We start from the raw sequence: 27869 nt of genomic DNA, 5'->3' as shown, positions 1-27869 counted from the left end.
CCACATGCCCCTACCCCAGGAGCCGAATAGGTCCCCAGCTCCGGTCAGTGCCACATGTTCCTACCCCAGGAGCCGAATAGGTCTACAGCTCCGGCCAGTGCCATATGTTCCTGTCATAAAGGTGTGTGTGTGTGCGTGCGTGCGTGCGTGCGTGCGTGTGTTGTTTGACGTAATACTGAGCACTACTCCAGCTATATGACGATGATCTGTAAATAATCAAGTCTTGACCAGACAATCCAGTGATTGATATTGTGAACAACGATCCACGCGGTCAAATGATGACACCTTTGATGATGACCAAGTCACCGAGCCTGACCACGTGCACCGATGCATTCGCTCGCCTCTTACGACCAGCAAAGATCGCGGGGAACCTTTATTATTGTTAGGAATCCCCTGGAGCCGATCTACGTTTGTTTGTTTGTTTGTTTATTTGTTTGTTTGTTTAACGCCACACTCAGCATTATTCCAACTATATAACGGCTTCATGAGTATCGATCTACGCAAATTGGATACGATGACATGTATCAACCAAGTCAGCGAGCCTGACTACCCGATCCCGTTATACGGCAAGCATGGATTGCTAAAAACCAATTCTAACCCGGATCTTCATGGGTACCGACTTATACGTGGATCGTGGATCGTCGCTCAAGCTAACAACCACAGGTTCACCCGGCCAAAATTCCACCAAATAGATGCCGCTGTGAAACAGCTTGAATATTGATAACTGTGAAGTAACAGGACCCCCCAAACACCCCCAAATCCTCGTTCTGTGGTCCACGACCTGTTACTGATTACAAACAATAACATCCATATTAACGGTACACGCAACACAAATATGTCGTCCCACGTAAATACTAAGCAGAAACATTGACTCCAGGCGACTCCAGGTGACTCCAGGCGACTCCAGGCTGAGTTACATAGATATCATATACAATTATACAAGGGTCGTTGGTCGGCTGATATCCAAGCTGAATTGTGTTTGCCGGATATTAGGGCTGATCCCTGCCCAGACTGCCATTCGTAATGTCAACAAGCCCGTTAGGCAAAACATTTATGTCAACGAGGTAGTTTTGCAGGGTTAACACTGTGCCATTTATATTTAATATTAGTGTGCACGTGTTTCATGCGCGGGACATGTTGACATCCAGGTGTACGTGTGCACGTGTTTCATGCGCGGGACATGTTGACATCCAGGTGTACGTGTGCACGTGTTTCAAGCGCGGGGAGAATATGCTTGTAGTAAGAGGCGACTAACGGGATCTGGTGATCAGGCTCGCTGCCTTGGTTGATGCATGCCACCGTATCCCAATTGCGTGGATCGATGTTTATGATGTCAATCACTGGATTGTCTGGTCCAGACTCGATTATTTACAGACTGCCGTCATGTAGCTGGAATATTGCTGAGTGCGGCGTTAAACACTAAACAAACTCATGCGCGGGGAATGATGACGTCCAAATGTAGATGTGCACGTGTATCATGCGCAGAACCTGTTGACACCCAGGTGTAAATTTGCACGTGTTTCATGCGCGGGACATGTTGACACCCAGATGTAAATTTGCACGTGTAAAATGCGCGGGACATGCTGACACCCAGATGTAAATTTGCACGTGTTAAATGTGCAGGGCGAGTTGACCCAGCCTAGAATAACAGTGTAACGAGGGGCAGGTAAACACGTTAAGTGCTGTGCCACTGTGGAAGAATGCCAAACAATGCACATGACGTGCACTTGTGTAGCTGTTATACTCAAGAGTGCGTATTTAAGAAGTGACTGGCACATGCCACTCATACAGTGCTAATACACTTAAACTGTTAAATAGCCGCAGAGCGATATGGAAAGGTGATCTCAGTATACTGAAATAGCAGGTACAGCAGCCAGTTCTTGAGCGACATTCCTTTCGCGTGTGGCTTTTACGAAACTCGCTTCATCGATAAATGATACATCAGCTTAAATTATGGCAAACAACTTAGATAATTAAATTTCAGACTGCTGAATTTGTTAAGGCACCTATTTATTGTTTGGGAATGTGCCTGTATCATGTGTCATGTTCTTATGTACATGAATTCATCTTTGAAAAACAAATATGACTATACGTTTAAACGTTAATTCGTTTTTCGGGTGGGCGTTTGGCGTTGTTGAACATCATGCGTGGCTCCCTGATGTGCCAGGCTACTTGAAGGGATCAAGCAAGAGGTTTCAGTGGTGCCAATGCATCGCTGTCAAACTCCAAGATTACCCTTGTTCCGGGCTGAACAATGAATAATTTGTTGTGGCCGAGGAATTCAATGGGTACATTCTATCGTCAATTCAGCTTAATATGAGAAACGAGAGTGGTTTAATATACAAAGGAATGGTTAAAAGTCGAAAGCCATTTTAATGTCGAGGCTATCGTTGTAACAGTTGCGATATCGTAACGATTACGTCGCCCTAGCCCTTCAAGACGTTCTCGATGGGACCTCCCCACCGACATTCTTGCCAACAATGGGGGACCCCAGACTTCAGACAATGGGCGACCCTCTCCATAGATTACGCAGTTGATCTTTCCTCTTCCAATATTTGATCGACAGCTTCCGGTTGAATGGGGAATTGTGGGCAAAATCACCTCCCCGCTATGGGTAGACACGTATAATTGAGTGGTAGCTTTTATACCCGTATTTGTACTAACGCTTAGATTTAGTGGTTGGTGTGGATTCAAAGACGTGAGGAAATAGTTATAGACACCCTTGGTCTGAAAAGGCGTTTAGTGGACTGTTTGGACATAATTACGTGGATGTTTTATCAACATCATTAAAGTGAGAGTTTTCATAATCAATAGAGACATGAGGTTCTGCTCGAACAGGGACAAACATACTTCAAGCAATGCATGGTGTACAGGAATACATCCCACGACCGAAGATTGTGTTTGAACAGGTCGCAGAGTGAAAATTGCTTCACGTGCCTATGATATATTCAGACTCCAATGGACTCTGCTTTTAGTAGATTTCCTATGATTATGGAAATGGTCTTGTCGCATTTATTTCACTATGATTGTCCCCACCCCCACCACCTACCACCCACAACCCGCCCATCCCCACCCTCACCCCCACCAAAAAACATATTTCACGCTAGGGTGAAATTTCTTTGTGGGGGAATTAAGCATAGATATGTCCTGTTACATGACATGAAGCGACTAACGGGATCGGGTGGTCAAGCTCGCTGACTTGGTTGATGTATGTCATCGATCCCAATTTGCGTGGATCGTACCCATGCTATTAATCACTGGATTGTCTGGTCAAGACTCGATTATTTACACAGACCGCCGTCATATAGCTGGAATATTGCTGAGTGCGGCGTTAAACAACAAACAAAACAAAACCAAAAAACAAGGTTGGCGGGTGTGCTGGGGTAAGCGGGGGTGGGCCAGGTTATCTTTAGTCTCTGCTGTGTCGGAAGTGTTTCGATAGGTCATGCTCACATACATGTATATGCACTCCTTCAAAACAAAATGCTCATTATCAACGTAGAAATGTGTTTTAACGTTGCGAAATTCCCATGTTTTTGTCTTTCTCTATGTCGAGCTTTATTGTATTATTGATTTAATACATTTCATATGTCCTCTGTCCTATATTTGGAGATTTTTACACGTACATATTTTAAACATTATGTATTTTTATTTTCATGAGAAGAAAGGTATATAAAATGTATATGTTATAGTTTCCCATAATTCTACAAAAATGGCTTATGTACATATGCATACGTTTTAACATGTTCATGCTATTGCAGTACATAAGGTAAGGCTTAAATAAACTGTCTGTCTTTCTGTCCGCGTTGGACTAGGATTAAACCCTTTGAACTGACGTTTCCATTCAACAGTTAACCTTACATCGATTGCATAAAATAACACCAGTCTGAATAATCCACCTTGCGTAATACACAAACCTGAATATACGAATCCAATGTGGATATGAAGAAGACCACCTAAATCCCTCCAATGTATGTACCCACACGCTAGACGGCCATGCTTGGCCCAGGACGTCGACCCGGTGTTATGTGAGATGCCGTCCCTGTCGCCGTTACGCCGTGTTTTGTTGTTTTGGCAGGTGAGTGAGACACCCCTGCTTTATTTACAAGTTGAACTAAGAGGCAAAAAGTGATCCATCAGATTGTGACAGCCGTATCCTAGCACTATGAAATATTACCCATCTAGAACCATGTGTATTACTACAAAGGTGGCGGCGGGGTACCATTGGGTGTTATGAATATGACCTCTCACTAGGAATTTGAAGAATTTTGATCTAGGATATTGTATAAATATACTACTCGTAAAAAGCCGAGGATCACCCGATTCTATCATATTACTCCAGTTAACATGTGATGGCATGAAAGATTTACTATAGAAATCGGACTGAATCTGGTGATCCTTAACTTTTTCGAGTAGTATATTACTATTACTTGATAACGTCACATTAAATATCCGTGTATCAGATGTTGGCAGCTAGACTTACACTTAGTCAATGAAAACATGTCTTTAAAATAATATTAACAAAAATAATAACATTTTTTTCGAAAGAACCTTTCCTATACTGCTGTTTTCATAAGCAAACCGGACTTGGTTAGTTTGATCTAGATTTGTCTTGGCTTTTAGTTAAAAAAAAATACCTAAAAAATATATATTCCACAGTCATGGCTCAGGACTAGGTGGCAGCGTGAGTTTTACAATGAACTTCTTATTTTGTGTTTTGTAGGTTTGGCCCTTGGCTATCCGGGGATTCGACTGACAAAAAAGATCTGATTTGTATCAATGCCACATGAGATACTATTTCGTAGTATAAACATTACTTTCTATGCAAATTGTGTGAGTGGCGGGTTCTTCCGGTAGAGCAGGACAGGTTGACGACACCTGGTGTCCTCATTGACTTTCAGGGAACTACTAGTTTGCATATGACTTTTGCAACTAGACTGGTTATACTCTGGCGTTGACGTTTTCTATTTATTTGAAGTGAGTTTGTTTCTGCTTGTGGACTGATGTCTCCGAGTGTCATCATAAGCTCAGTAGCATTTATCAAATATGCTGAGTCAACTACAAAAAAACCATGGGCCGATAAATTATAACGTGTGAACGCATGTGAACGGCCTCTAAACCATACGGGGGTGGTGGGGTAGCCTAGTGGTTAAAGCGTTCGTTCGTCACGCCGAAAACCTGGGTTCGATTCCCCTTATGGGTACAATGTGTGAAGCCCATTTCCGGTGTCCCCCGCCGTGATATTGCTGGAATATTGCTAAAAGCGTCGCAAAGCCAAACTCACTCACTCTAAACCATACTGAACAGTAGAAACGGCGTCTAAACCATACATACCAATTTACATCCTAGCACGGCTACTATGTTAAGATGCTTAAGTCTGTAGCAATAATATTCATTTTGACACACGAGTGTTAAAGGAGTTATCTCTCCCATAATTTCCTCTTGCCCTCTTCTGTATCGCGTGTACTCGTGCCTCTAGACGGTATCAAAGTAAGGGTCTTGAGAGACGCCCGAGAGGAGGCCATCAGCGCCTCGAGTAGTATGCACTATCCGACAGGAAACCCAATAGAGGCGGACATGCTGAACATGTTAATGCTCTGAGCTTTTTTGTAAACGTTGTTGGTCTCGCTATATCTGTTACCGCGCTTTACTTTGAAATTAAGACTTTAGCTCATTCGTGACTTGCATCTGAACTAATGAAATGAAATGTTTAATACGTTTAAGCTATTAAACTGTTTACCTCTTGAGAACGTATATACATCTACATTTGTTTCAGTTTATTTCTGGGAGCAGGTTGTATATGTAATACGTTTAAGGTACTCGTGGACTGGTCGTCTCAAGTGAACAGACCAACGTTTAAAGTACTCATTTATAAGTTTGAAATCTCACTATATTTAATTGTGATATTTCATGAATCATAATCTCATGTTTCAGAACAACTCTTGATACAGTCTCACAGCCGTATATTTATTTATTTGATATTGTGGGAGTCCGGACCGCCTCCGTGGTCTAATGGTAGAGCGTCGGCCCGGAGAGTGGAAGGTCGGGGGTTCGATCCCCGGCCGTGTCATACCAAAAGATATTTAAAGATGTTACCCTGTCTGGCGCTCGGCATTAAGGGGCTAAAACAAGGACTGGTCGGCTCAGTGTCAGTATACTGTGTCTGAGTGGGGTATTCATGTTAAACTGCGGCATGGTATCTCATCGGGCTAGCACTATAACATCGACTTCAGTCCGGACTAGTATCAGCAGCCTCACACAAACACGTGCATATAAGTGCAATAATGTTGGACGCGACGTTAAACCCCATTTCACTTCACCTCAGCCCTGGGAGTCCGGAGGCATGGTCAGTGTTGGGGAGTGAATGAACAGACCAACTCTCCTCTACATGGAGTTGATCGCTACTCACACTGTCGTCTGTCTGATTCAGACGTGGATTGGTTGTCTCAAGAGAACAGACCAACTCACCTGTACATGTAGCTGATCGCTACTCACACTATCGTCTGTCTGATTCAGACGTGGATTGGTTGTCTCAAGAGAACAGACCAACTCTCCTGTACATGTAGCTGATCGCTACTCACACTATCGTCTGTCTGATCCAGACGTGGATTGGTTGTCTCAAGAGAACAGACCAACTCTCCTGTACATGGAGCTAATCGCTAATCACACTATCGTCTGTCTGATCACGGACCTATATAACCAGTCCGTGGTCTGATCCAGACGTGGATTGGTTGTGTCAAGAGAACAGACCAACTCTCCTGTACATGGAGCTGATCGCTACTCACACTATCGTCTGTCTGATCCAGACTTGATTATTTGTAAGCCATTGATATATCTTCATTAGTACTGACGAATTTACAATGCTTTAAATTAGGTTGAACGGCGCTCTGTGCAAATGTTACATGGTGTGACGACCCCACAGCTTACTGGACCGTCTCAGTGGTCAAGTGGATCGAACCTGTGACGGGACAGCGGAAGGTCGGTGGTTCAATCCTTGGCCGCGTCATATCAAAATACGATATAATATTGTACTTGTTGCATCCCTGCCTGGCGCACGGCCTTGAGGGAGTAAAACAAGAATTGGTCACTTACAGTGCAAGGGGTGGAAAAACTCATTTTCTACAGAGTTTGATGAAACTGACGAACACGGATGTGTTACTAACAGACCAGGGGATCTTATAGGACCGAATCTTGGATTGAACCAATCGTCTGCAAATCCGGGCACGGTTAAGGGACGCAACTCTGCACAGCGAATTGTGGCACCTTAGACATAATTCCTGGTGTTCCCCGACGTGACCTTGCTGAAATCTTGCTGAAGGCGGTGTTAAACTCACTAATTGGGGTGTACTATTGATACACCGATTGTCGAAGTCCTCAGTGAGAAGACGGTTTATTTCATTTAGATTTCCCTGTGTCAGCGTCCCTTGATAGACATCTCCTGACCCCGGTAACACCGCGATACCATCTGAGACCCAATGCCCCCGGGTGCGAGAAGTAGCGCCATGGCCGCGAACCCTCTATACTGTGCTCAATGGTTGTTTTTTCATTCGTTTGACGCCAGAAAAAAACAACAACAAAACATCTGTACCTCGTCATTGTGTAGTAGGGAATTATTGTCTTGTATCTGTTTCGTGTTAATTTCAGTTGGAAAAAATGTAGTTAAACTGTAGTTGTTATGTAGCGGATTTACGCGAAGTGTAACATAAATTCAAATACATCTTGAAGTCAATTCTTATAACTAAACACGTTAACAACTATATCTTCAGAGACTGCTTATTTAACGATTAGCAAAAAGAACAAACTGGAGACAACATCATTTAGCGCTATAACTCAAGTCCCGCCCATTCTGATATCAGCCAATCAGAAAACAGCAGTTTGTTGGTGAGCGTGGCCTAATTTTATTTCGGTTTGAGGAAGGCAGAAATTATTGTTAGAAAATTGAATGCTACGGAATCACTTGCAATTTATTTACATACATGTATGTTTAAATAGAGCTTAAACTCTCAGCCTAGTTTCCATTTCGGTGTAACGCTAGAAAACGAGTGTCTTGCAACAAACGACTTTATTTAATAAGTGTAGCATGAGATTGTTGTATAGGTCCCAGTTAAAGTAAAAGGTAAAATGCAAACGGTCAAAATGGAAGAACAGCTTGCTTTAAAACATCCCACCGATGAATGAAACAAATGAGTTTGAGAGTGTTGCTTTAAAGAGAGGGAGCACAGCTTACGTTTAGCCGTTTACTAATGACATCCACCATATGTTTTACTGTAACCTTCTTGGATTCTCATACATGGGGATCCCTTGGAATCTCAGAAAACTCAGAAAATCCGTGAAGATCCGGGGTAGAATAGGTCTACAGCAACCCATGCGACTATGCTTGTCGTGAGATCCGACTCACAGGATCAGGTGGTCAGGCTCGCTGACATGGTTGATGCATGTCATCGATCCCAATTGCGTCGATCGATGCTCATGAAGTTAATCACTGGATTGTCTTGTTCCTGGAAACTACAAACAAACAAACAAACAAACCTGAAACCACCACCTTGCCCGCTGCTGTCCCGTCTTTCTCGGGGATGACGTTGGATGTTACCACTCATTAACTGTTGTTTAGTCCCTGGCTGATTGTGGCTAACCTAAGACTCGTATCCCTGAATACAAATCCCTCAACAAAATCATCCGGGTCTGCATCACAACGACGTAATTTCTCCCGAGATATGATGAACCTGGAGCATTTCTGATCAGAAACATATGAACAATTGTGCTGAAACCTTTGTGATGCACAGTTCATTCCTCAGTGTCTCCTCGACACTTATGAGAGATGCCTACTGTATTGGCTATTTGTCGTTGGGTGAGTCGTCGATCATCCATTATCATACCATGTATTTTATCACCATTTTTCTTCGTGGTGGCTGTTGCAGATCTTCCTGATATTGGATCATCTTCGATGCTCTATCTTCTCCCCTGATGCCCACCGTAAGAGGCGACTACCGGGATCGGGGGGTCAGGCTCGCTGACTTGGTTGATGCATGTCATCGTATCCCAATTGCTTGGATCGATGCTCATGATGTCAATCACTGGATTGTCTGGTCCAGACTCGATTATTTACAGGCCGTCGTCATATAGCTAGAATTTTGTTGAGTGCGGCGTTTAACAACAAACCAACCAACCAACCAGCTAACATGATGCCCACCTCTTAACAGCCACAAAGGAAGGAGTATCGTCCCCTAAAGTTGACACTATGTCCGCATGCATGGCTGTTGCCCTTTCATTTGGAGATACGAAGTCTTGATGACAATTCTGTCCATTTTCATCAACATATATAATACCGAGTCACTTTGATGCCTGCAGAAATATGCTGCCTGGATGTGTATTTAGCTCAAATACAGCCAATTAGCATGGCAAGTATTGTACTTAATATATGCAAAATGTTAACTGTACAATACATCCTATATCGTGGTTAGGGTATGGATGGATCAGGTTTGGGAAAAATATAGATAAATGTGGATAGAAAAAATAAGAAAAAGCAAATTTACATATACCTATTTTTCTCTTCAAACAACAATTGAACGCATTGTACATATACGGTATACAGTGTCAGTTAGAAGAAACAGGCATTCCTTGTAATTATATTTAACTATGTTGTGATGGTCTTTCAGTTTGCCACGAAAAAATAAGCATAACATAGGCTCGGAACATTTCAGCCACACCTTGTACCTTGTTTGAATGAAAGGCAGCCGGAATGCCTGCATCATTGTAGTAAATAGAAATCAATGCTGTCACAATATATCCTTTAAGGGAACGTGGACAATTCTAGAATACCTACGACATTTTAAAGATATATCATTTACTTGCCATAAGTCGTTCACATTTCCAGAAGACTATATATATTGAAGCATAAATATCATATGACTTGTCTAAACAGTCGTCTTAACAGGGACACTGACGCCAGGAGATCGGGATCACTATGTTGTGATAAAATATGAAACATGGCGCCATGGAATCGTTGTTCTCCGGGTACATTCTGAGACTGATGGACTTCAACTTCTTTATTCATACAATGCGACGTTTCGCTGCAGGTGCATCGGCATTTGGGGCTTCAAAATTGCACTAGCACCTGTACTGAAATGTCCCTTTGAAAGAGTAAAAAAAATAATTAAGTCAACTCAGCCTCTAAGATGCAACCTAAAGACGGCGTACACTCATTGTGACACATGCTTAACGTTGGTCAGTTTTAAGCTGCAGTTTCTGAGGGGCCCGAAGTTAGCAGCGGGTTTGTTATTCGTTATTCGTTTTTCGAATAATGAAAAACAAGCCAGCACCTGGTTCGTTATGCAAAGGCTGTATATTAAACAACTGCAGTAATGTGGTCAAATACACCGACAATCATTTAATATATGCGGGTATGCTGGTTAGCTTTTCGTTATTCAAAAGTACTGAATAACTAAACAGTTTTTGGATGATGTTGTAAGACGAACCTGCTGTCATATATCAAATGTGTTTCATTGCATTTGAACACATTACTGAAGTTGTCTAATATACAGCTTTTGAATAACGAACTCGGTGCTGGCTTATTTTTCGTTATTCGAAAAACGAATAATGAATAACAAACCCGCTGCTAACTTCAGGCCCCTCAGTTTCTGAGGCTATACGTTTCAACGTTATCAAATGAAAGTTTCTTGGGATTTTGAGAAAAGTGTTTAACAACACAATCCTTCATTCCAGTACGATTAACTGATCCCATTCCCAGGATCTGTGGTACTAAAAACTCTTCTTCTACGCTTCAGTTCATTCCTTGATACGGACGGAAACATCGCGGTGACGGCGGACGTCGCGCCATGTCATAGGTCCATACAATGTATATAAAATCTGAAGTATGAAATAGCATGTCAGCATTAAAAAGACATTAGCGCTTTAACCTTGGAAATATAAGACATCGCTGAATTCGAGCGTTATAGATCTATATGTAACACATACATTTGGCCTCCAAAACAGCCATATTAACTTCACTCAAACTGACTTATATACATGTATTATTGTTAATGGATAAACCTAACAATCGTCAATAGAGCAGATGCCAATGTGCCTGAAAGCAGAGCCGGCTTGTGCATTCAAGTTCGTCCTATACTTAATGGTAGTCATCCATTCCAAGCGCTGCTTAATCCCCAAACGAGGCATATATTATCGTACTATGTTTATGTTTGGCGCAGGTTTTTTTTTACCTTTAGTTATAACACTGGCGTCCTGTGCAGAAAGGGAATTCCATTGGTACGTGTCCTGGACACGTGTCACTTCCGGTTTAGCATGGTGGCTTCCTTTAATTGCAGGAAGGATACGTTTTGCGTAATATTACTTCGAAATATTTTACCCCAAAACCGAACAGATTTCGTGTAATATTGCACATTGACATTATTGATACATTCAAAAACAGTATGTATTCTAATATCCATATAACACAGTCTACTGAAATTCTGCTCACAAAATAGACATATAGTTATATAACAGATACATTCACGAGAACGTAAAATTAGCCAGATTCTGAAATGGTTGACAACTCTGCTATATTCCACCATATTTGAGGAATACTTCTCGCCCATGTAAAGGGTGAATGTGTCTATCTTCTCGCCCCTGTATCGGGTTAATGTGTCAATCTTCATCATCATAACAAGGCCATTTCTCACAAGCAGTTTAAGAAATTAAGCGATGTCTTTAATGTTTGTTACTGTAGTAATTGAATTTAATGAACACCTAAATCTTTATGACAAGAATCCCTCGACTAATTTCGAACACAGGCAAGTGTTTAGCCACACATCTGGAACAAACCTATACGTTACTATACACCCATCCTGCATGCTTCTACTGGTCAACTCTGTCCTGTCCATCTGACACTCGCTGGGATTAAATCCCGTGCAACCAGACCTGACCGCGTATTATGCGAAGGTGCGACACTGATCTACCTGGATGATTCCTTGTTAGGCACAAACCGGATTTGGTTACCGGACCTCTCTTTCAACCAAAACCCAACCAAGTTTATGGGCATTTTAGTGGTCTGGAACGATAGCCTGCACTTCGCGGGGCATTCAAGATGGTGGATTTATGTCTTTGCTTCAAATACTCAGTTTCAAAGAAGCACGATAAACCTTGACCAACGGTGATATAAAGAATGTGTCCATTCATATCCATTTGGGAGATGATCGTACATTAACTGTGTCTTTGACAGGTTATCTATCTTTGCATATTGATTTAGACCGAGTTATATGTTTTATAGAGACTGGGTAACATACAAAATATAAAACGTGAACGCGAGAAAATATTCAGTCTCGATTATCTGCCAAAACAGATACCTAAAGACCAAAACAGTGGTGAAAATTATCCCTGGGTCATTGAAAGGCAGTTACATAACGCCAGGTGTTCCCGGGCTGACATGCAAAGTGGATATCGTCTGTTAGCTTTGATAGTATTTCAGAAATAATCGCTTGTGGGTGTATTTGAGTGAAGGTCAAACGTGGTTCAAATATAATTCAAAATAATGTGGGTATTTGGGTTTGACAGTTTTTCTGTCAAATTAATATTTATAGTTGTTGGTGGTGATATTGTTGACGATGTTGCTGATAACCAATCAAGGTTGTTAACATAGTCACTGAAAATCCATGAAGGTTATTGGCGATGTTGCTGATACTCTATCAGGATTGTTAACGATGTTGCTGATAATCCATCAAGGTTGTTGACGAAGTCACTGATAATCTATCAAGGTTGTTGACGATGTTGCTGATAATCCATCAAGATTGTTACCGATGTTGCTGATAATCCATCAAGGTTGTTACCGATGTTGCTGATAATCCATCAAGGTTGTTGACGAAGTCACTGAAAATCCATCCAGGTTGTTGATGTTGCTGATTATCCATCAAGGTTGTTAACGGAGTCATTGCAAAATCCATCAAGGTTATTGGCAATGTTGCTAATAGTCTATCAGGGTTGTTGACGATGTTGCTGATAATCCATCAAGGTTGTTAACGATGTTGCTGATAATCCATCAAGGTTGTTGACGATGTTGCTGATAATCCACCAAGATTGTTAACGATGTTGCTGATAATCCATCAAGGTTGTTGACGAAGTCACTGAAAATCAATCAAGGTTGTTAACGATGTTGCTGATAATCTATCAAGGTTGTTACCGATGTTGCTGATAATCCATCAAGGTTATTGACGAAGTCACTGAAAATCAATCAAAGTTGTTACCGATGTTGCTGATAATCCATCAAGGTTGTTAACTATGTTGCTGGTAGTTGATAATATAGCTGACGATGTTGGTGATAATCAAGGTTGTTGACGATGTTGCTGATAATCCATCAAGGTTGTTACCGATGTTGCTGATAATCAATCAAGGTTGTTAACTATGTTGCTGGTAGTTGATAATATAGCTGACGATGTTGTTGATGAACCATCACTGTTGACGCATGGAACATCTACATTCCATTGGACAATTATTTGTGTGGTATTCAGGGGTAAAGATCAGTAAATCAAATGTTCCGGTGCACGTTTTGTACACATGACAGATAAGATGGCATATATGATTATAGAGACTGCTATATAGTCTATGCTATATTCCATGTGTGTGTAAAATATGCTGCAGGAGCCGTTTCACCAGGATGCGACAAAAAATATCGAACGAATTATGTGAGCTTGGGGATTTCAAGATGAGTCCCAATACAGTACCGGAGTTTCTGCAGATCCTAATCTATACAACGTTTTGGGTAATCATTTACACGCATCCACCTGGCATACATTTTTTCTTCTTATTTTTTCGGTTTAACGCCGCACTCAGTAATAATCCAGCTATATGACGGCGGCATCTGGTATGCATGCCATGCAGTCACTTCGTTTCTTAAAAAGCGCCTCTCACCTGTAGGTGTTAACGCTGTGTGATGGCAAATACAACTTGGACTTTAACACCTTTAACACAGATAACCAATACATGTAATGAATTCATCGCAAACACGTCCAGTAATGAAGGCACAGACTTCAGCTTTCAAGAAAATAATGACTATATTCAATATTGAGGTTTGATATTATGTTATAGGTTTTATATTGTCTTCTTATTCCTACAAAAGAACACCCATGGTGCACGACAAATCATAAGTTATTTAACGAAGTACTCAATAATTTACAGCTATGTGACGGCGGCCTGTAAATAATCGGATCTGGACCAGACGATCCAGTGATACATATTATTAGCAACGATCCACGCCTTCGGGATACGCTGACACGCAATCAATCAAGTAACTGAGTCTGACCACCCGATCCATTATGTCGCCTCTTGCGACCAGCATAGGATGGGGATCAATTCGAACCCGGAATCCCTACAGGTGGTATTACAAGGGCGTTAATAACATTCACATACCTAAAATACAAAACATAAGGTTCACATTGACAAGAGACAGACGTATGATTCTTATTCACACAGGGTCGTCTGACTCGTCGACAGCAAACTTGCAGCAAAGCCAAACATAGGTCTTTTCGTTTGCGTTATGCTGGCGTCAGTGACATTCTACCGGTATCACGGCGGCATGTTTGATTGATTGATGTTTAACACCGCACTCAACAATATTCTAGTTATATGACGGTGGTCTTTAAATAATCGAGTCTGGACCAGACAATCCAGTGATTAATATCTTGAGTATCGATCCACGCAATTTGGATACGATGACATGCATCAACCAAGTCACCGAATCTGACCACCCGATCCCGTTAGTCGCCTCTTACGACAAGTAGTCACCTGTTACGGCAAGCATGGGTTGCTGAAGACATATTCTTCCCTGGATCCGATTCAGGTCTTAGCGATGAATACAACATATACGGTTAAAATTATGCTTGACGAACTGTTAAGCCTATTTTATCCAATTGATACCATCATCATCAACGACCATGTCAAATGTAGCGATGTACAAGATTCAATGGATGTAACACAATGATTAATGCATCCTATGTGGAGTTAAGTACTGGGGACTACTTTGACGAACCATTAAGTGAAATTCCTGCTGAGATGCTTTATCTACCATGACACCACCTCCCGCATCCGCAACAACGCCTATTGTACTTCCCCCACGTGGCGTCATAGTTACGTCATCACGTGACAGATAACAACGTCCAAGCGCCCATTTATAGTGGCAGACATTTTGAAAGAAATGAGTCGCTAGATTTGTTAGATTTACTGTTCTTCAGGACACACGTAGCAAACACGTCACGGGGTCATCTCGGTTTTAATATGTTCTTAAAATCCATTGCATCCAATTTGTGTGAATCTATGTTTAAATTTAAAAAAACAATTGAAACTGTTTCATCTGCGACCGCTAACGCTTCCATTAACTGTCCACGGGAACCACCGATTTCATTTGAATAGAATATCGGCTCTTATGTTCAAATTAGCAGGGTGTTTTACGAATGTTTTTTTGTTTTGTTTTGTTTTGTTTTGTTTGTTGTTTAACGCCGCACTCGGCATTATCCCACGTGCAAATTTACACCTGGGTGTCAACAGGTCCTGCGCTTGATACACGTGCACATCTACATTTGGATGTCATCATTCCCCGTGCATGAGTTTGTTTGGTGTTTAACGCCGCACTCAGCAATATTCCAGCTACATGACGGCGGTCTGTAAATAATCGAGTATGGACCAGACAATCCAGTGATTGACATCATAAACATCGATCCACGCAATTGGGATACAATGACATGCATCAACCAAGTCAGCGAGCCTGACCACCTGATCCCGTTAGGCGCCTCTTACGACAAGCACAGTCGCCTTTTACGGCAAGCATGGGTTGCTGAAGACCTTTTCTACCCCGGATTTTCACGGGTCTTTTACGAATATACATGTATTTGATATAATTATGCTAGTAATTATACGGATGCTACCTCTTTGAACCGCGAATAGCTGCAAAAATACTGATGAGGATACTCACACACCTATCTTTATCCTTTTATACCATCCTATATAGCAATCTTTATCATCCTATATAGCAATCTTTATCATCATATATAGCAATCTTCCTCATCCTATATAGCAATCTTTATCATCCTATATAGCAATCTTTATCATCCTATATAGCAATCTTTATCATCCTATATAGCAATCTCTACCATCCTATATAGCAATCTTTATCATCATATATAGCAATCTTCCTCATCCTATATAGCAATCTTTATCATCCTATAAAACAATCTTTATCATCATATATAGCAATCTTTATCATCATATATAGCAATCTTTATCGTCATATATAGCAATCTTGCTCACCCTATATAGCAATATTTATCATCCTATAGCAATCTTTATCTACATAGCAATTTTTATCATCCTATATTGCAATCTTCTTATCCTATATAGCAATCTTTATCCTATATAGCAATCTTTATCATCCTAAATTGCAATCTTTATCATCCTATATAGCAATCTTCCTCATCCGATATAGCAATCTTTAACATCCTATATAGCAATCTTTATCATCAAATATAGCAATCTTTATCATCCTATAGCAATCTTTATCATCCTATATAGCAATTTTCCTCATCCTATATAACAATCTTCCTCATCCTATATAGCAATCTTTATCATCCTACTTAGCAACCTTTATCATCCTATATAGCAATATTTATCATCCTATAGCAATATTTATCATATATAGCATTCTTTATCATATATAGCAATTTTTATCATCCTATATTGCAATCTTTATCATCCTATCTTGCAATCTTTATCATCCGATATTGCCATCTTTATCATCTTATATAGCAATCTTTATCATCCTATAAAGCAATCTTTATCATCCTATATAGCAATCTATATCATTCTATATACCATCTTCCATGTGCGAAGGAACATTAATTCTACTCATCTTTTACCTCTGAATATAGCCTAAGGACTGGTCTTGGGCATTGGTTTTCAAGAATCCGTGTCTATGTATGTCGATGTATGCAGGACCTGCTACTGCGCACGTTTGAGCATGGATTGTTCACAAAAATTAAATTCACGTTGACTTTTTCACTCTTCTAAACTCGGCTGTTTGCTACTTTATCGAAAACGCTAGCATTCCGTTATAGTTAGTGAGACGCGTGCGAGCAGATTCACAGATGTTGCCAAGTAATCTCACTGTGAAAACGTCAAGATTGCAAACGTGCTCTCACGTCCACGGCTCGCACATCGCCTTGTATCTATACCATATCCACAATCTGACCAACATCACATCTCGTTCCTCCCTCTTAACTGCGACATATTGGATATTAAATAATATCTAATACCATTGTACCCAAACAATCACACAGATAGTTTAGCGTTGGCTAAAAATAACCCCGCCTGTATTCAATGCCCTCGGCGAAAAACGAATCACGGAATGCTCCCTTATGCAAATGAGCTCGCGGTGGCGGTCCCATCGTGCGGTGTTGAGAGTTGTAAACTCACATTCAAGTGGATGTTACCTTCATCTGTGATGTCGCAGTTCGGATTATCCACCGATGTGACAGGTAACTCATTTTTGGTGAATTTCTAAACCGTTTTGAGACCTATCCGGAACTTATACCGATCATTTGTAACTTTGTCGTTGTGTCAGTATTACATCTTTCTCAGGTAAGCGAAAATACCTTCTACAGCTGAGCGGTTCGAACGCACGACAGTGTATCGTCTGCTTTTGTAGTCTCCAAAAACCAGGCCCGGCGTTTTGTGTAAACATCGGAATTACGTCTGGAGTTTGTAAATCCTTTACTTATTTGTGTTTAGTAGTTTAGTTTAGATAATAACCTTAGAAAGTTTACATTTCTTTAGTTAACTTGACAGTTTGGTTATTTTAAGAGTGGAGTTAAGATCTGCGCTATTTGTTCAAATTCAATTATATTCATAGGTAATAATAGTTTTAAGTACAGCGTTTTAATGTTTGAACGGATGGAATAACGTTTTGTTTTCACGGGTTGTCTAATTTACTTTTGTAATTTGAAACAATAGATTAAAGTTGACACTATTTTGTAGTCGCAATGTTTTATGGAGCTGGTCGGGGGATTTGAATATCTTGCGTTATGTCTGATACGTTGTATTATGGAAAACTAAATGAAAATGTTTATTTTTGTTTTTGATCACGCATTTAAAATGATTACATATTTCCCCGAATTCGTTGTGATTGTGTGCAAGAATTTGATACAATGTTTTAAGATACATAAATGCATTATAGGTGAACGTTATCAGCTGAGATAACATTAGACCATTTGAAATTTAAGCAGTCAAATGCAGATTTGTCGTTTTATGTACTGTAACTAAATGTGGTTTTTTTCTTATTGTCTCAACTTCTTATGAGGAAATGGTTTCAAACTAAAACCCAATGTGTGGATTATGAATCACCTGCGGGTTGCCTGGCCTGGGAGTTCGTATATGTTATACCACTTGTTATCACCTGTTATCTAGGAGAAGGCAATGTAACAATTTGCAACATTGTGGAATTTATGTAACATTTTAATGCAATATTTAACTATGAGACAGATACAAAGGTTGCACTATGTGACACATTCTGGCCAGTAATTGGTATCATTAGGCCTATTTTGCCCATCTATGCAATAATTATTTCATACTGCAACCACCAATTTTACCTGACAGTTTACCTGATATAATCAAAATGAAGAGTAAATATAATTTCTGTAGTAGACAAATCATAAACGAACTAAATAAACAAAAATCAACATAATTAGTGTCATTATAACTTTTTACTAACACTTACCTGCAATAAGTATGAACTTTTATCGATTTTATGATTTCTGTTGTGCATTTTATTAGCATCGATGTACTTATATTTCAACATGGCAATGATGGCAGGGTTCTAGTTCATGACATGAAAATGATACAAGAGTTTTTCATATTCCTGACCCCCAAAAATCATAATGAACTTTGTCGTGAATTATTTTGTTTGTTCATCTGTAAACAATATGTTGCAGAAATGTCATGGTTATGATCAGTTATTGAGGTATTTGTACAGCCTCTGTGCTGTCTGCCAAGTCCCCTCTTGTGGGAGGGTTACAAGGCCCCTCCCATGAAACACCTGCTCGGGTTAGACAATGTAACAGCTGTTATGTGAGGGTTTCACAGAAAAAAACAGAGTTCAATACAGTCTTGACTTTCATCATTTCCTTTTGTTTATGTATCTTTCATTTGAAGTGTTTCAACTTATCTGTGTTTATTACAGTTATTAAAAAAAAAACCTTGTTATGTGTTAAGGATGATATTTAAAAAACATCACTAGGAAACAGGAATTATTATACATTATTATTTTTTCAGCACAGTAGAACATGTTAGGTCCTTTGCCTTTGCCTTAGTAAGCAATTAATAGATCTTTTAATAGTAGAAAACAAAGGAATATTAACAGCATTCCCCCTCTGACAAACCATACTGTGCAATCATTCAGTCATGTAGGATCACTGCAATAAAACATTCAAATGTTCTCTATCAAATGGTGATATATTATTATTGCAAATCTCAACAAGTGGCTGTTGTGGCTGTGATTAAATGCATGCCATGTGGAGGCTCCCATCTCCCTGACAGTGTAAGCTTGACTGTCAGGTAGGGTGACGGCTAGTACCTGTAGGGCTACACTGTAGATAGGCCGGAGACTCACTGCCCGCTGGTCACTGCATGGGCAGGCTCAACAGTGACAGACAGGGATCTCCCTGGAGTTAACAGAGACACATGCATCTTACACTGGGATTAGAAGCCACTGATAAGTTGTTTATGAGAGTGTATGATATTCTATTACATTTTACAGAGTTTCAGATGAGTTAATTTTGTAGGACATTAATTTACTGTCTTCCAAACTGACCTTAAGATATGTTACTGTTTGGTATTGATTGAAGAATGTAACATCAAAATAGGCTCAAATCAAGCAAACATCCAAGTAACATTTTTCACTTGCAAAATCACTGGTTTATATATATTATTTGAGCTATATCCATTGAGTAATATGTATTTGGTATTTGTGTTAACATGGTTAATTAAGCCCATGTCACTAATACGAACTCAAGCTTAAAGGGTTTCCAAATGTTCGAAACATAACACTTTATAACCTCCAGAATTAATACATCGTATTAAGTATTAATCATGTTAAAATGCATGATATTGAAGATGGCCTTCCTTTTTATGGAAGCATACCTAACTTCTTATGGAAGCACAGCATACTGTTTACCAATGTGATTTTGCCAAAAATGCTTTCAACAGGTTGTCTTCCAATTTCAGGGTGAAAGGATGGATAGTGTTTTAGAACAGCTGTGAAGGATTACCTGTGGACAAGTGTCAGTGCCTCCTCCTTCAGGAGGGGAACCAAGGAGAAGGAGGATATATATGTGTGTTGTGTTGTGTGATCCAGGGAGTGTACTAGCAGAGCACCAGGGAATGGGGTCCACAGAACAGCGCCTCTAGACTAGCTGGACTCACAGCGATGAGTGGCCAGCTCTGTGTGGGGGTCTGCTGGCCAGTGCTGGTGGTAGGACTCCTCAGCCTGGCGACATTTGTCAATGGTGAGACAGGGTGCTGATGTGTTTCGTGTAGATGTAGTTGGTATTTAGTTATATAGCCAGATAAATGCTGATATATCTTTTCTTATTAAGTTAAACAGCCAATTGAATCAATTGTCTTATACAGTTACTGGTAATGAAATACATATTCAATTAAACATCATATGGAATTTAAGTCAGGGTTACAAATTAAGTGTTTTATGAACCAAGCAGTCACAGAGTGTGTGGATATTTTATGACTCTACATGGTTTCTCTGAAGTGTATTTGATAGAATGAGTACAAACAAATCATAGGCTTTTTGTGGAGTTGGGATTTAAGAAAGAAGTTTTAAAGTTTCTTGTGGAAAACATACAGTTTTTTCATGATTAAATCGGTTATCTCTTCTTTTCGCCTTGGACAAATTAAATATAATGTTTACATAATCTTATGGAAGAAATAAATATTTGCATTATTTTATCGTTAGACGTTTTCACGTGTCCATTATGGAGGGATGGAAAAAAGTGCTGACAACAGAGAAAAACCCTCACTTGGACTAAATGTAGTACAGCATATGCTGGCATACTTCTTAGTGCCCTGACCACAGACTATCGTGTATGGAAAGAAGTGCTTTGTAATATTACACACTGTGTATTCCAAGTAACTTGAGGAAGATGAGAAACATATAGGTAAACTGCACACATAGCCGAAAAGACATGTGTGCCCAGTGTTGATGTGTGCAAACATACAGTATAAAGTTGACACGCAGGCTGTGTTACAACAGACTCACAGGCACTGCTCCCAAACCCCTCTTGAATGGAGTTTTATTCCTGGCCTTACTTCATACCCATTCCAGTTACAAAAGTGATTTTGAGAGCATCGCTGAAGTGTTTTCTGTGTTTTCAGGTGGATGTTTGCACATGGATGCTGTGTATTTGGTGAGTATTTGACAAGTTTGCCCAAGTTTCACACAAGAGCCCTGTGTTGTATTACCCTATTGCCGCTCACGACTTCAGCCTATAGCTTGACCAATGGGCTGGCTAAGACAGTGGCTTCAGTGTGGCCAAGGGATTGCGGTGATGTGTAAATTGGCTTTGCTCTGTCCTCCTGTCAGTAATGTCCCTCCGCAAAGTCTGGGCTCTGACTCTTTATTTGATGTTTCTCGTTGTAAGAATGATTAAGAAATGGCTCCTGTGTGATGTTTAGCTTTTGAGAAGGATAACAGTTGGAAAACTGATGTGCATGCAGATCATGTGATAATTATGCGATAGATGTGTTCATTGCATCATGTGTCTTGTTTGCTGCGAAGGGTCCACAGATGAGTGTAGGATGTTCCTGCACATCCATGTAACTTGTTCACAGTTGGCAGTCCCATTTCATAATGTTAAGGCCAGAGTTATAGGTTTTGTGGTGGACACTGACCTGACAGGAAGATGCCCCTTGTTAAAGTGTAAGGCATGTACTGTGAAAAACACAGACTTCTGGAAACCCTTCCATTCAGAACTTCACTGTTAAGAATTTTAATAACACCCAATTAGCACCCAGGTGTACATGGTTTTATGTGATGCACAAATCTACGTCCAGTACACACAAATGTTGAGATTGGATGCAGAAAAAGTATATACTGCATCCAAGGATGCACAATAATGTTCATTGCACCTACAGTGCAACAAAGGCAACTCATTTCATCGACCAATCATGACCACTGTGCATATGATTATTGATTCTAAAGTTATTTTCAAAATGTACAGTACACTACACCATTTCATTACTTTACAAGGCCCCTCATATTGCCCGAAAGGACCCATAATATTAATTATAGAGGGGGTCCCCATGACCTCACTTTTGTAAGTCAAGGTAAAGCACTGGTAATGAGAAAGAATCAGATAGTCTATATTTTCTTTTGACAGTATGTTTACATTAATATATGTCCATGGTTTCACATTCACCGGACAAATACAGACTGGTCCGAAGTCCATATCTGGTAACATTCTGTTTGTAAGCTGAGTATGATTGTCCATGTTATAACACAAACAGCTAGTGAAAATAATTCCAAGTGCCAAATTCAGCCTAGCAACCTTAAGCAGGGACTGCATGTGGACACATTCACTGGGAAAGGTACAGTCCAGATTAACAAGGTTTCTCTATCACCCTTGCCTCAACATGTCAACAGTTGTGTGTCATTATGCACCTAATAGTTTGTGACTTATCTAAAAGGTCAAAGATATATGCCATGCTGTTACTGACAACATAGTGCAGTGCTGCTGGTGTGCACTGCTGACCGCTGGCACCAGTGTGATTTAAGCTGTTCTTAGCATCGATCTAACTATTTACACATGGTAATCATGGTTTCTGCATATAGTATAATCTCTTTTCATTTTATATCTCTCGTTATGATATAGGTCTCAGGTTGTAATGTCTGGGAAATACTTTCTAGAAAATATCCAGTTGGCAAAGTTTTAAATGTCCGGTTTGCACTTCTTCAAATCGGACATTTTACAGTCACTGTCTCGTTTTCGGATCCCTGGTATTACTATAAGTAGTCTGTGGACTTCTGAGGGTAAATTTGACCAAAATGTAAACTGCATTGAGAAATTGTAAAATAAAATAATTATATGATTACTTATTGTTCTTGGGGAAGATCCATACTTTGTGGTTCTCCCGTTTCAGAGAATATGTGTATGCATCCCTTTTTAAAAGAATTTCTTGCTTCATTGGTGTTATTTTGTGTGTAGCATAAATATTCATCTACAGTAATTGTTATGTGAAGAATAAGAAGTCCGCTCCTCACAATATAACAGATGTATAAATTTACACCTCATAAATGATGGGTTAGAATTGTTATTAGGAACCCATGCTTGTCATAAGAGGTAACTAACTGGATCGGGTGGCCAGGCTCACTGACTTGGTTGATGCATATCATCGTATTCCAGTTGAGTAGATGTCAACCATATAATTGTCTCATCCAAAAATGATTTCATAAGAGCTTGAATATTGTTGAGTGCAGCGTTAAACAACAAACAAACGAACTAAAATATAAGCCTGGTGGGACTTACTTTGGTCTGTCAATTTGTGAGTCTGTAATTGTCAGGGGGTCCCAGGCTTGAAACTGAGGGTCTAATGGTGATGACTGTACCACCAATGAATATAATGTTAATACTTGCAAAGCCTTATAAGTATTATGAATTGGCATTTCCTTGTTTGAACCAAAACCTAGCGGTTGAGTGAATCTGACACACACAGTCTGAACATAGAGTTTGGTATCTCAGTAGAAATGTCTATGAATATAAGGAGCATGCTCTATCTGTGAAACCTGGAGCTTGTATACTTCAATTGAGCAGTGTTTTCTGTCAACATGAACAGTCTATTTTCCTCATCAGCTTATCTTTTGTAAGGTAGTTTATTCTTTGTACATATATCTATTGACATTCAGTGAATTACCAGTTGTGTGGAAATCCATGTACAAACTCATCTTATTCTCAAGCCCTGTCATTTCTTATTGCCAGGTGCTTTACAAATTGCGGTGAAGCTGACAAAGCAAAACTGACAAACATTGTATAAAATAATGCATTTTTTTTCATACAGCCCCGGCATGATGAATATTTCATACCTGATCTTAGGAATTTGATAACAAAGACTGATGGCTTGCCACCACCGATTTTGTTTCGAAGAGCAATGAAGAAGCACTGGAGCGAAGCCAGTGTTGTAGAAATAGGCCTATAAACTTCACTGACGGAGGGACTGTGATAGTGAGGTTAGAGACGGTATGGGGGAGGGGGACTGTGATAGTGAGGGAAGAGAAAGTCGGGGAGAGGGGGGCTGTGATAGTGAGGGTAGAGAAGGTATGGCATGGGAGGGGGACTGTGATAGTGAGGGTTGAGGAGGCATGGCATGAGGGGTGGGGGACTGGGATAGTGAGGTTAGAGAAGGTATGATGGGGGGAGACTGTGGTAGTGAGGGTAGGGAAGGCATGGCATGAGGGGTGGGGGACTGTGATAGTGAGGGTAGAAGAGGCATGGCATGAAGGGTGGGGATCTGTAATAGTGAGGTTAGAGAAGGTATGGTTAGGGGGAGGGGGACTGGGATAGTGAGGTTAGAGAAAATATGATGGGGGGAGACTGTGGTAATGAGGGTAGAAGAGGTGTGGCATGGGGTGAGGGAGACTGTGGTAGTGAGGGTAGGGAAGGCATGGCATGAGGGGTGGGGGGACTGTGGTAGTGAGGGTAGGGAAGGCATGGCATGGGGGGTGGGGGGACTGTGGTAGTGAGGATAGAGAAGGTATGGCACGAGGGGTGGAGGCTACATGGTAGTGAGGGTAGAGAATGTTTGGTATGAGGGGTGGGGGACTGGTAGTGATGATAGAGAAGGCATGGCATGAGGGGTGAGGGCACTGTGATAGTGAGGGTAGAGAATGTTTGGCATGGGGGTGGGGTGGGGGGACTGTGATAGTGAGGGTAGAGGAGGCATGGGGGGAGACAACTGTGAATGCTCAATTACCAGGTTCAGTGTCACCGTCATCAGTCTTGTACTGGACCCTGAACTGGGAGCTGTGTGCTAGAGCATGGGGAGGCAGTTGTGTATGTTCCACATCTATCAGTTAAATCCACTATCATCACTCTTGTGCTGACACATGGCTGGACAGTGACATACTGTGGTCTCAGTGTGTCCAGGGATCACATGGGATTAAGATGGAGCGATACGGTCAAATTAACTGAATTTCTGTCCCATGAAATATCATCCGTTTTACCCTATGTAATTGTATTTGTATTCCCTTTACACTCTGCTTGTATCACAGTGTGTTTGAAATGTTGGAATTCAGTTAAAGATTAGATTTAGGTAACAATGAAGCATCGCCATGCCACATTGTTGGTAGAAGAAAATGACATAAAAAAGACATTTCATATTTTTTTATTTGTTCTTCAAAACATTATCTAAATATGATTAAGGGTGTGCAGTGGTAGTTTATGCCAGTCTCTTCTTATAATGAACCAACTAGATTACTTTTGCCTATTCGTGCTATTGTAGCCTTGCAGATTAGCCTATTGTATGCAAAACATTTTTGTGGTGAATACGTAACCTCGCATTTGGGAGAATTATTTAAGGGTGATCAGAATCTGTAAACCATATTAATCATGTTAAGTAGTATGTATGAATACCAGCTCTCAGCTCGAGTGCTTTTATTTGATACCCTTGTTGTAGTACTTCACATTTAAGGCTAAATAATAAAACATCATTACCCCATTCATTTCTACCTGTACACATCAATGATTAGGCTAATCAAACAGATACATTACCTGCCAGGCCTTTGACATTGGTATTAACTTGAGTTAATGAGCAAGTGGTCAAGTCCACAGACTCCTGTACAGGTAATTGCAAAGGTGTGATACGTGTAAGTTGAGAGTTGGGGCTGGCAGCCTGTCTGTTTGTGCTTGGGGACTCACCAGCCTCAATAGGACTTAATGTGTTGTCTGTAAAGGGATCTCTCTATATCAGGGATGGGACCCACCAAGACCCTATTGCACTTGTGTTGTCTTAAAGGGAACTCTCTATAGGGCATGTAGGGGAAGGGCCCTATTTGACTTCCTGTGGTTTCCATAAAGGGAACCCCATTATTAAGGGGAAATGCCTGACCACCCTGGTGCTGGCATCATTATTTGTTGTATCAAATTAAGATTGAAATTTGAGATTGTCCTTGTGGTAAGAGGTGAGATGAAATGGGGCTTTACATCGCATCCAAGATATTGCGCTTATATTGCGATATGCATGCATGTGTGCGTGTGGCTGTTTTCTGGTCTGGACTAATGCCAATTTTATAGTGCTTGCCCATTGAGATACCATGCCACAGTTTAACATGAATACCCCACTCAGACACATAATACTGACTCTGAGCCAACCAGTCCTTGCTTTAACCCTTTTACGAGCTCCAGGCAGGGTAACAACAAGTACCACCATTAAACATCTTTTTGTATGATGTGGCTAGGGATTGAATCCCGGACCTTCTGTTCTCTGGGCAGACACTCTATCAGTAGATCATGAAGGCGATCCTACATGATAAAGCCACACAATGACAACACCAGTGATAGGTTCTAAGTATTCTATTAAGTGTTAAAATGAAAATTCACTCCACCACAAAGATATATTATTGAATTTGTTTTGTTTCGAATACTTATTGTAAAAATATGCCACTGGAAGAAATTAGGGAACATAGCATTGAAGCAGAAGAATGTTTATTGTTACTGCGACATTAAACAACTAACAAAACCAGAAAGAGATTTATCAACCTAGAAAGTTATATTTTCCATTACCGTACTTTTCACAACAAAGAAAAATGTACTTGGTTTCATCATTCACTTCATGAAAACATTTTTGTTGATAACTGAAATAATCTGTGCAATGTGCATGGATGAACCTTTCCAAATAAATAGCATATTTGGTTTTTTAAAAAACCCAAATTCCTATTACACAGCAATATCATCTTGAACATGTTGAAGTTTCCCATCAAACCCTGTATGAGATACAGACATTACACAACAAAAGGCCTTCATTGTTATGGTGTTGTACAATGTTAATACATAACTACAATGTTAATACCTGGGATGGGATATAGACAGAGCCATGTGTCTGTGCTCCCTTATAATGAAGTGACCTGCCACAATTCATCAAATGCCTTGGGCTTTCTACCTGCATGGCATGCCTCGATGCATATGTTTAACTTCATTCATAGAGTCAAGATCTCAGATCTTTTCTGTCTTCAAGTCATGTGTGAAGGATGAGATGCTTCACATTTGCCTCCAGCACAAACCTCTTCACAGAAGTCCAAATTCTGAGAATGAATGTGTTGAATAGGTTTTACATATTTGTTATCATTAAAAGATAAATGCCTTCAGTTGCAGGTGGAATAGCTCTGATGTTTATTGCCTTGTTTTTGATGCTGTGTTTTATTACCACATATGTGTGGTATTTCATGCATCTTTTGTAGTATTGATCACTTCACTGACATATTTTTAATTTTTTTTGTTTGTTTGCTGTTTAACCAACCATGTTCACGCTGCATTCAGCAGTATTCCAGCTATATAAACGGCGATCTATAAATAATCAAGTCTGGACCAGACAATCCAGTGATTGACATCATGAGCATCGATCCTCGCAATTGGGATACAATGACATGCATCATCCAATGTCAGCGAGCCTGATCACCCAACCCCCTTTGTTGCCTCATGGTTATCACCGACATAAGTTGAATTGTTTGCCAAACTTTATTACCACTGTCATGGATTCCTCACATACATCTCCAGAGATTTTTAATGTGTGACAGTGTGTTAATCCATTAGGATCACGTCACGCTATTCTTGTTGTAG

The 27869-nt window shown here is 40.3% G+C and overlaps 1 protein-coding gene across 1 annotated transcript in view; it reads left to right on the top strand.

The window, feature by feature from the left end:
- The first annotated feature begins 17421 nt into the window (after positions 1-17421).
- LOC139467891 (extracellular matrix organizing protein FRAS1-like) overlaps positions 17422-27869 on the top strand; it is a 127682-nt gene continuing 117234 nt past the window's right edge. The window contains exons 1-3 of the mRNA XM_071249435.1: positions 17422-17513; positions 20257-20537; positions 21418-21449. Coding sequence (XP_071105536.1) covers positions 20459-20537; positions 21418-21449 — 111 coding nt within the window. The 5' untranslated portion in view covers positions 17422-17513; positions 20257-20458. The remainder of the gene's footprint in view (positions 17514-20256; positions 20538-21417; positions 21450-27869) is intronic.

This window comes from Haliotis cracherodii, unplaced genomic scaffold (assembly GCF_022045235.1).
Source record: "Haliotis cracherodii isolate W230 unplaced genomic scaffold, xgHalCrac1.p SCAF_2, whole genome shotgun sequence".
Taxonomy (NCBI): domain Eukaryota; kingdom Metazoa; phylum Mollusca; class Gastropoda; order Lepetellida; family Haliotidae; genus Haliotis; species Haliotis cracherodii.
The sequence above is the reverse complement of the archived record's forward strand: the minus strand, read 5'-3'. Positions and strand labels throughout refer to the sequence as shown.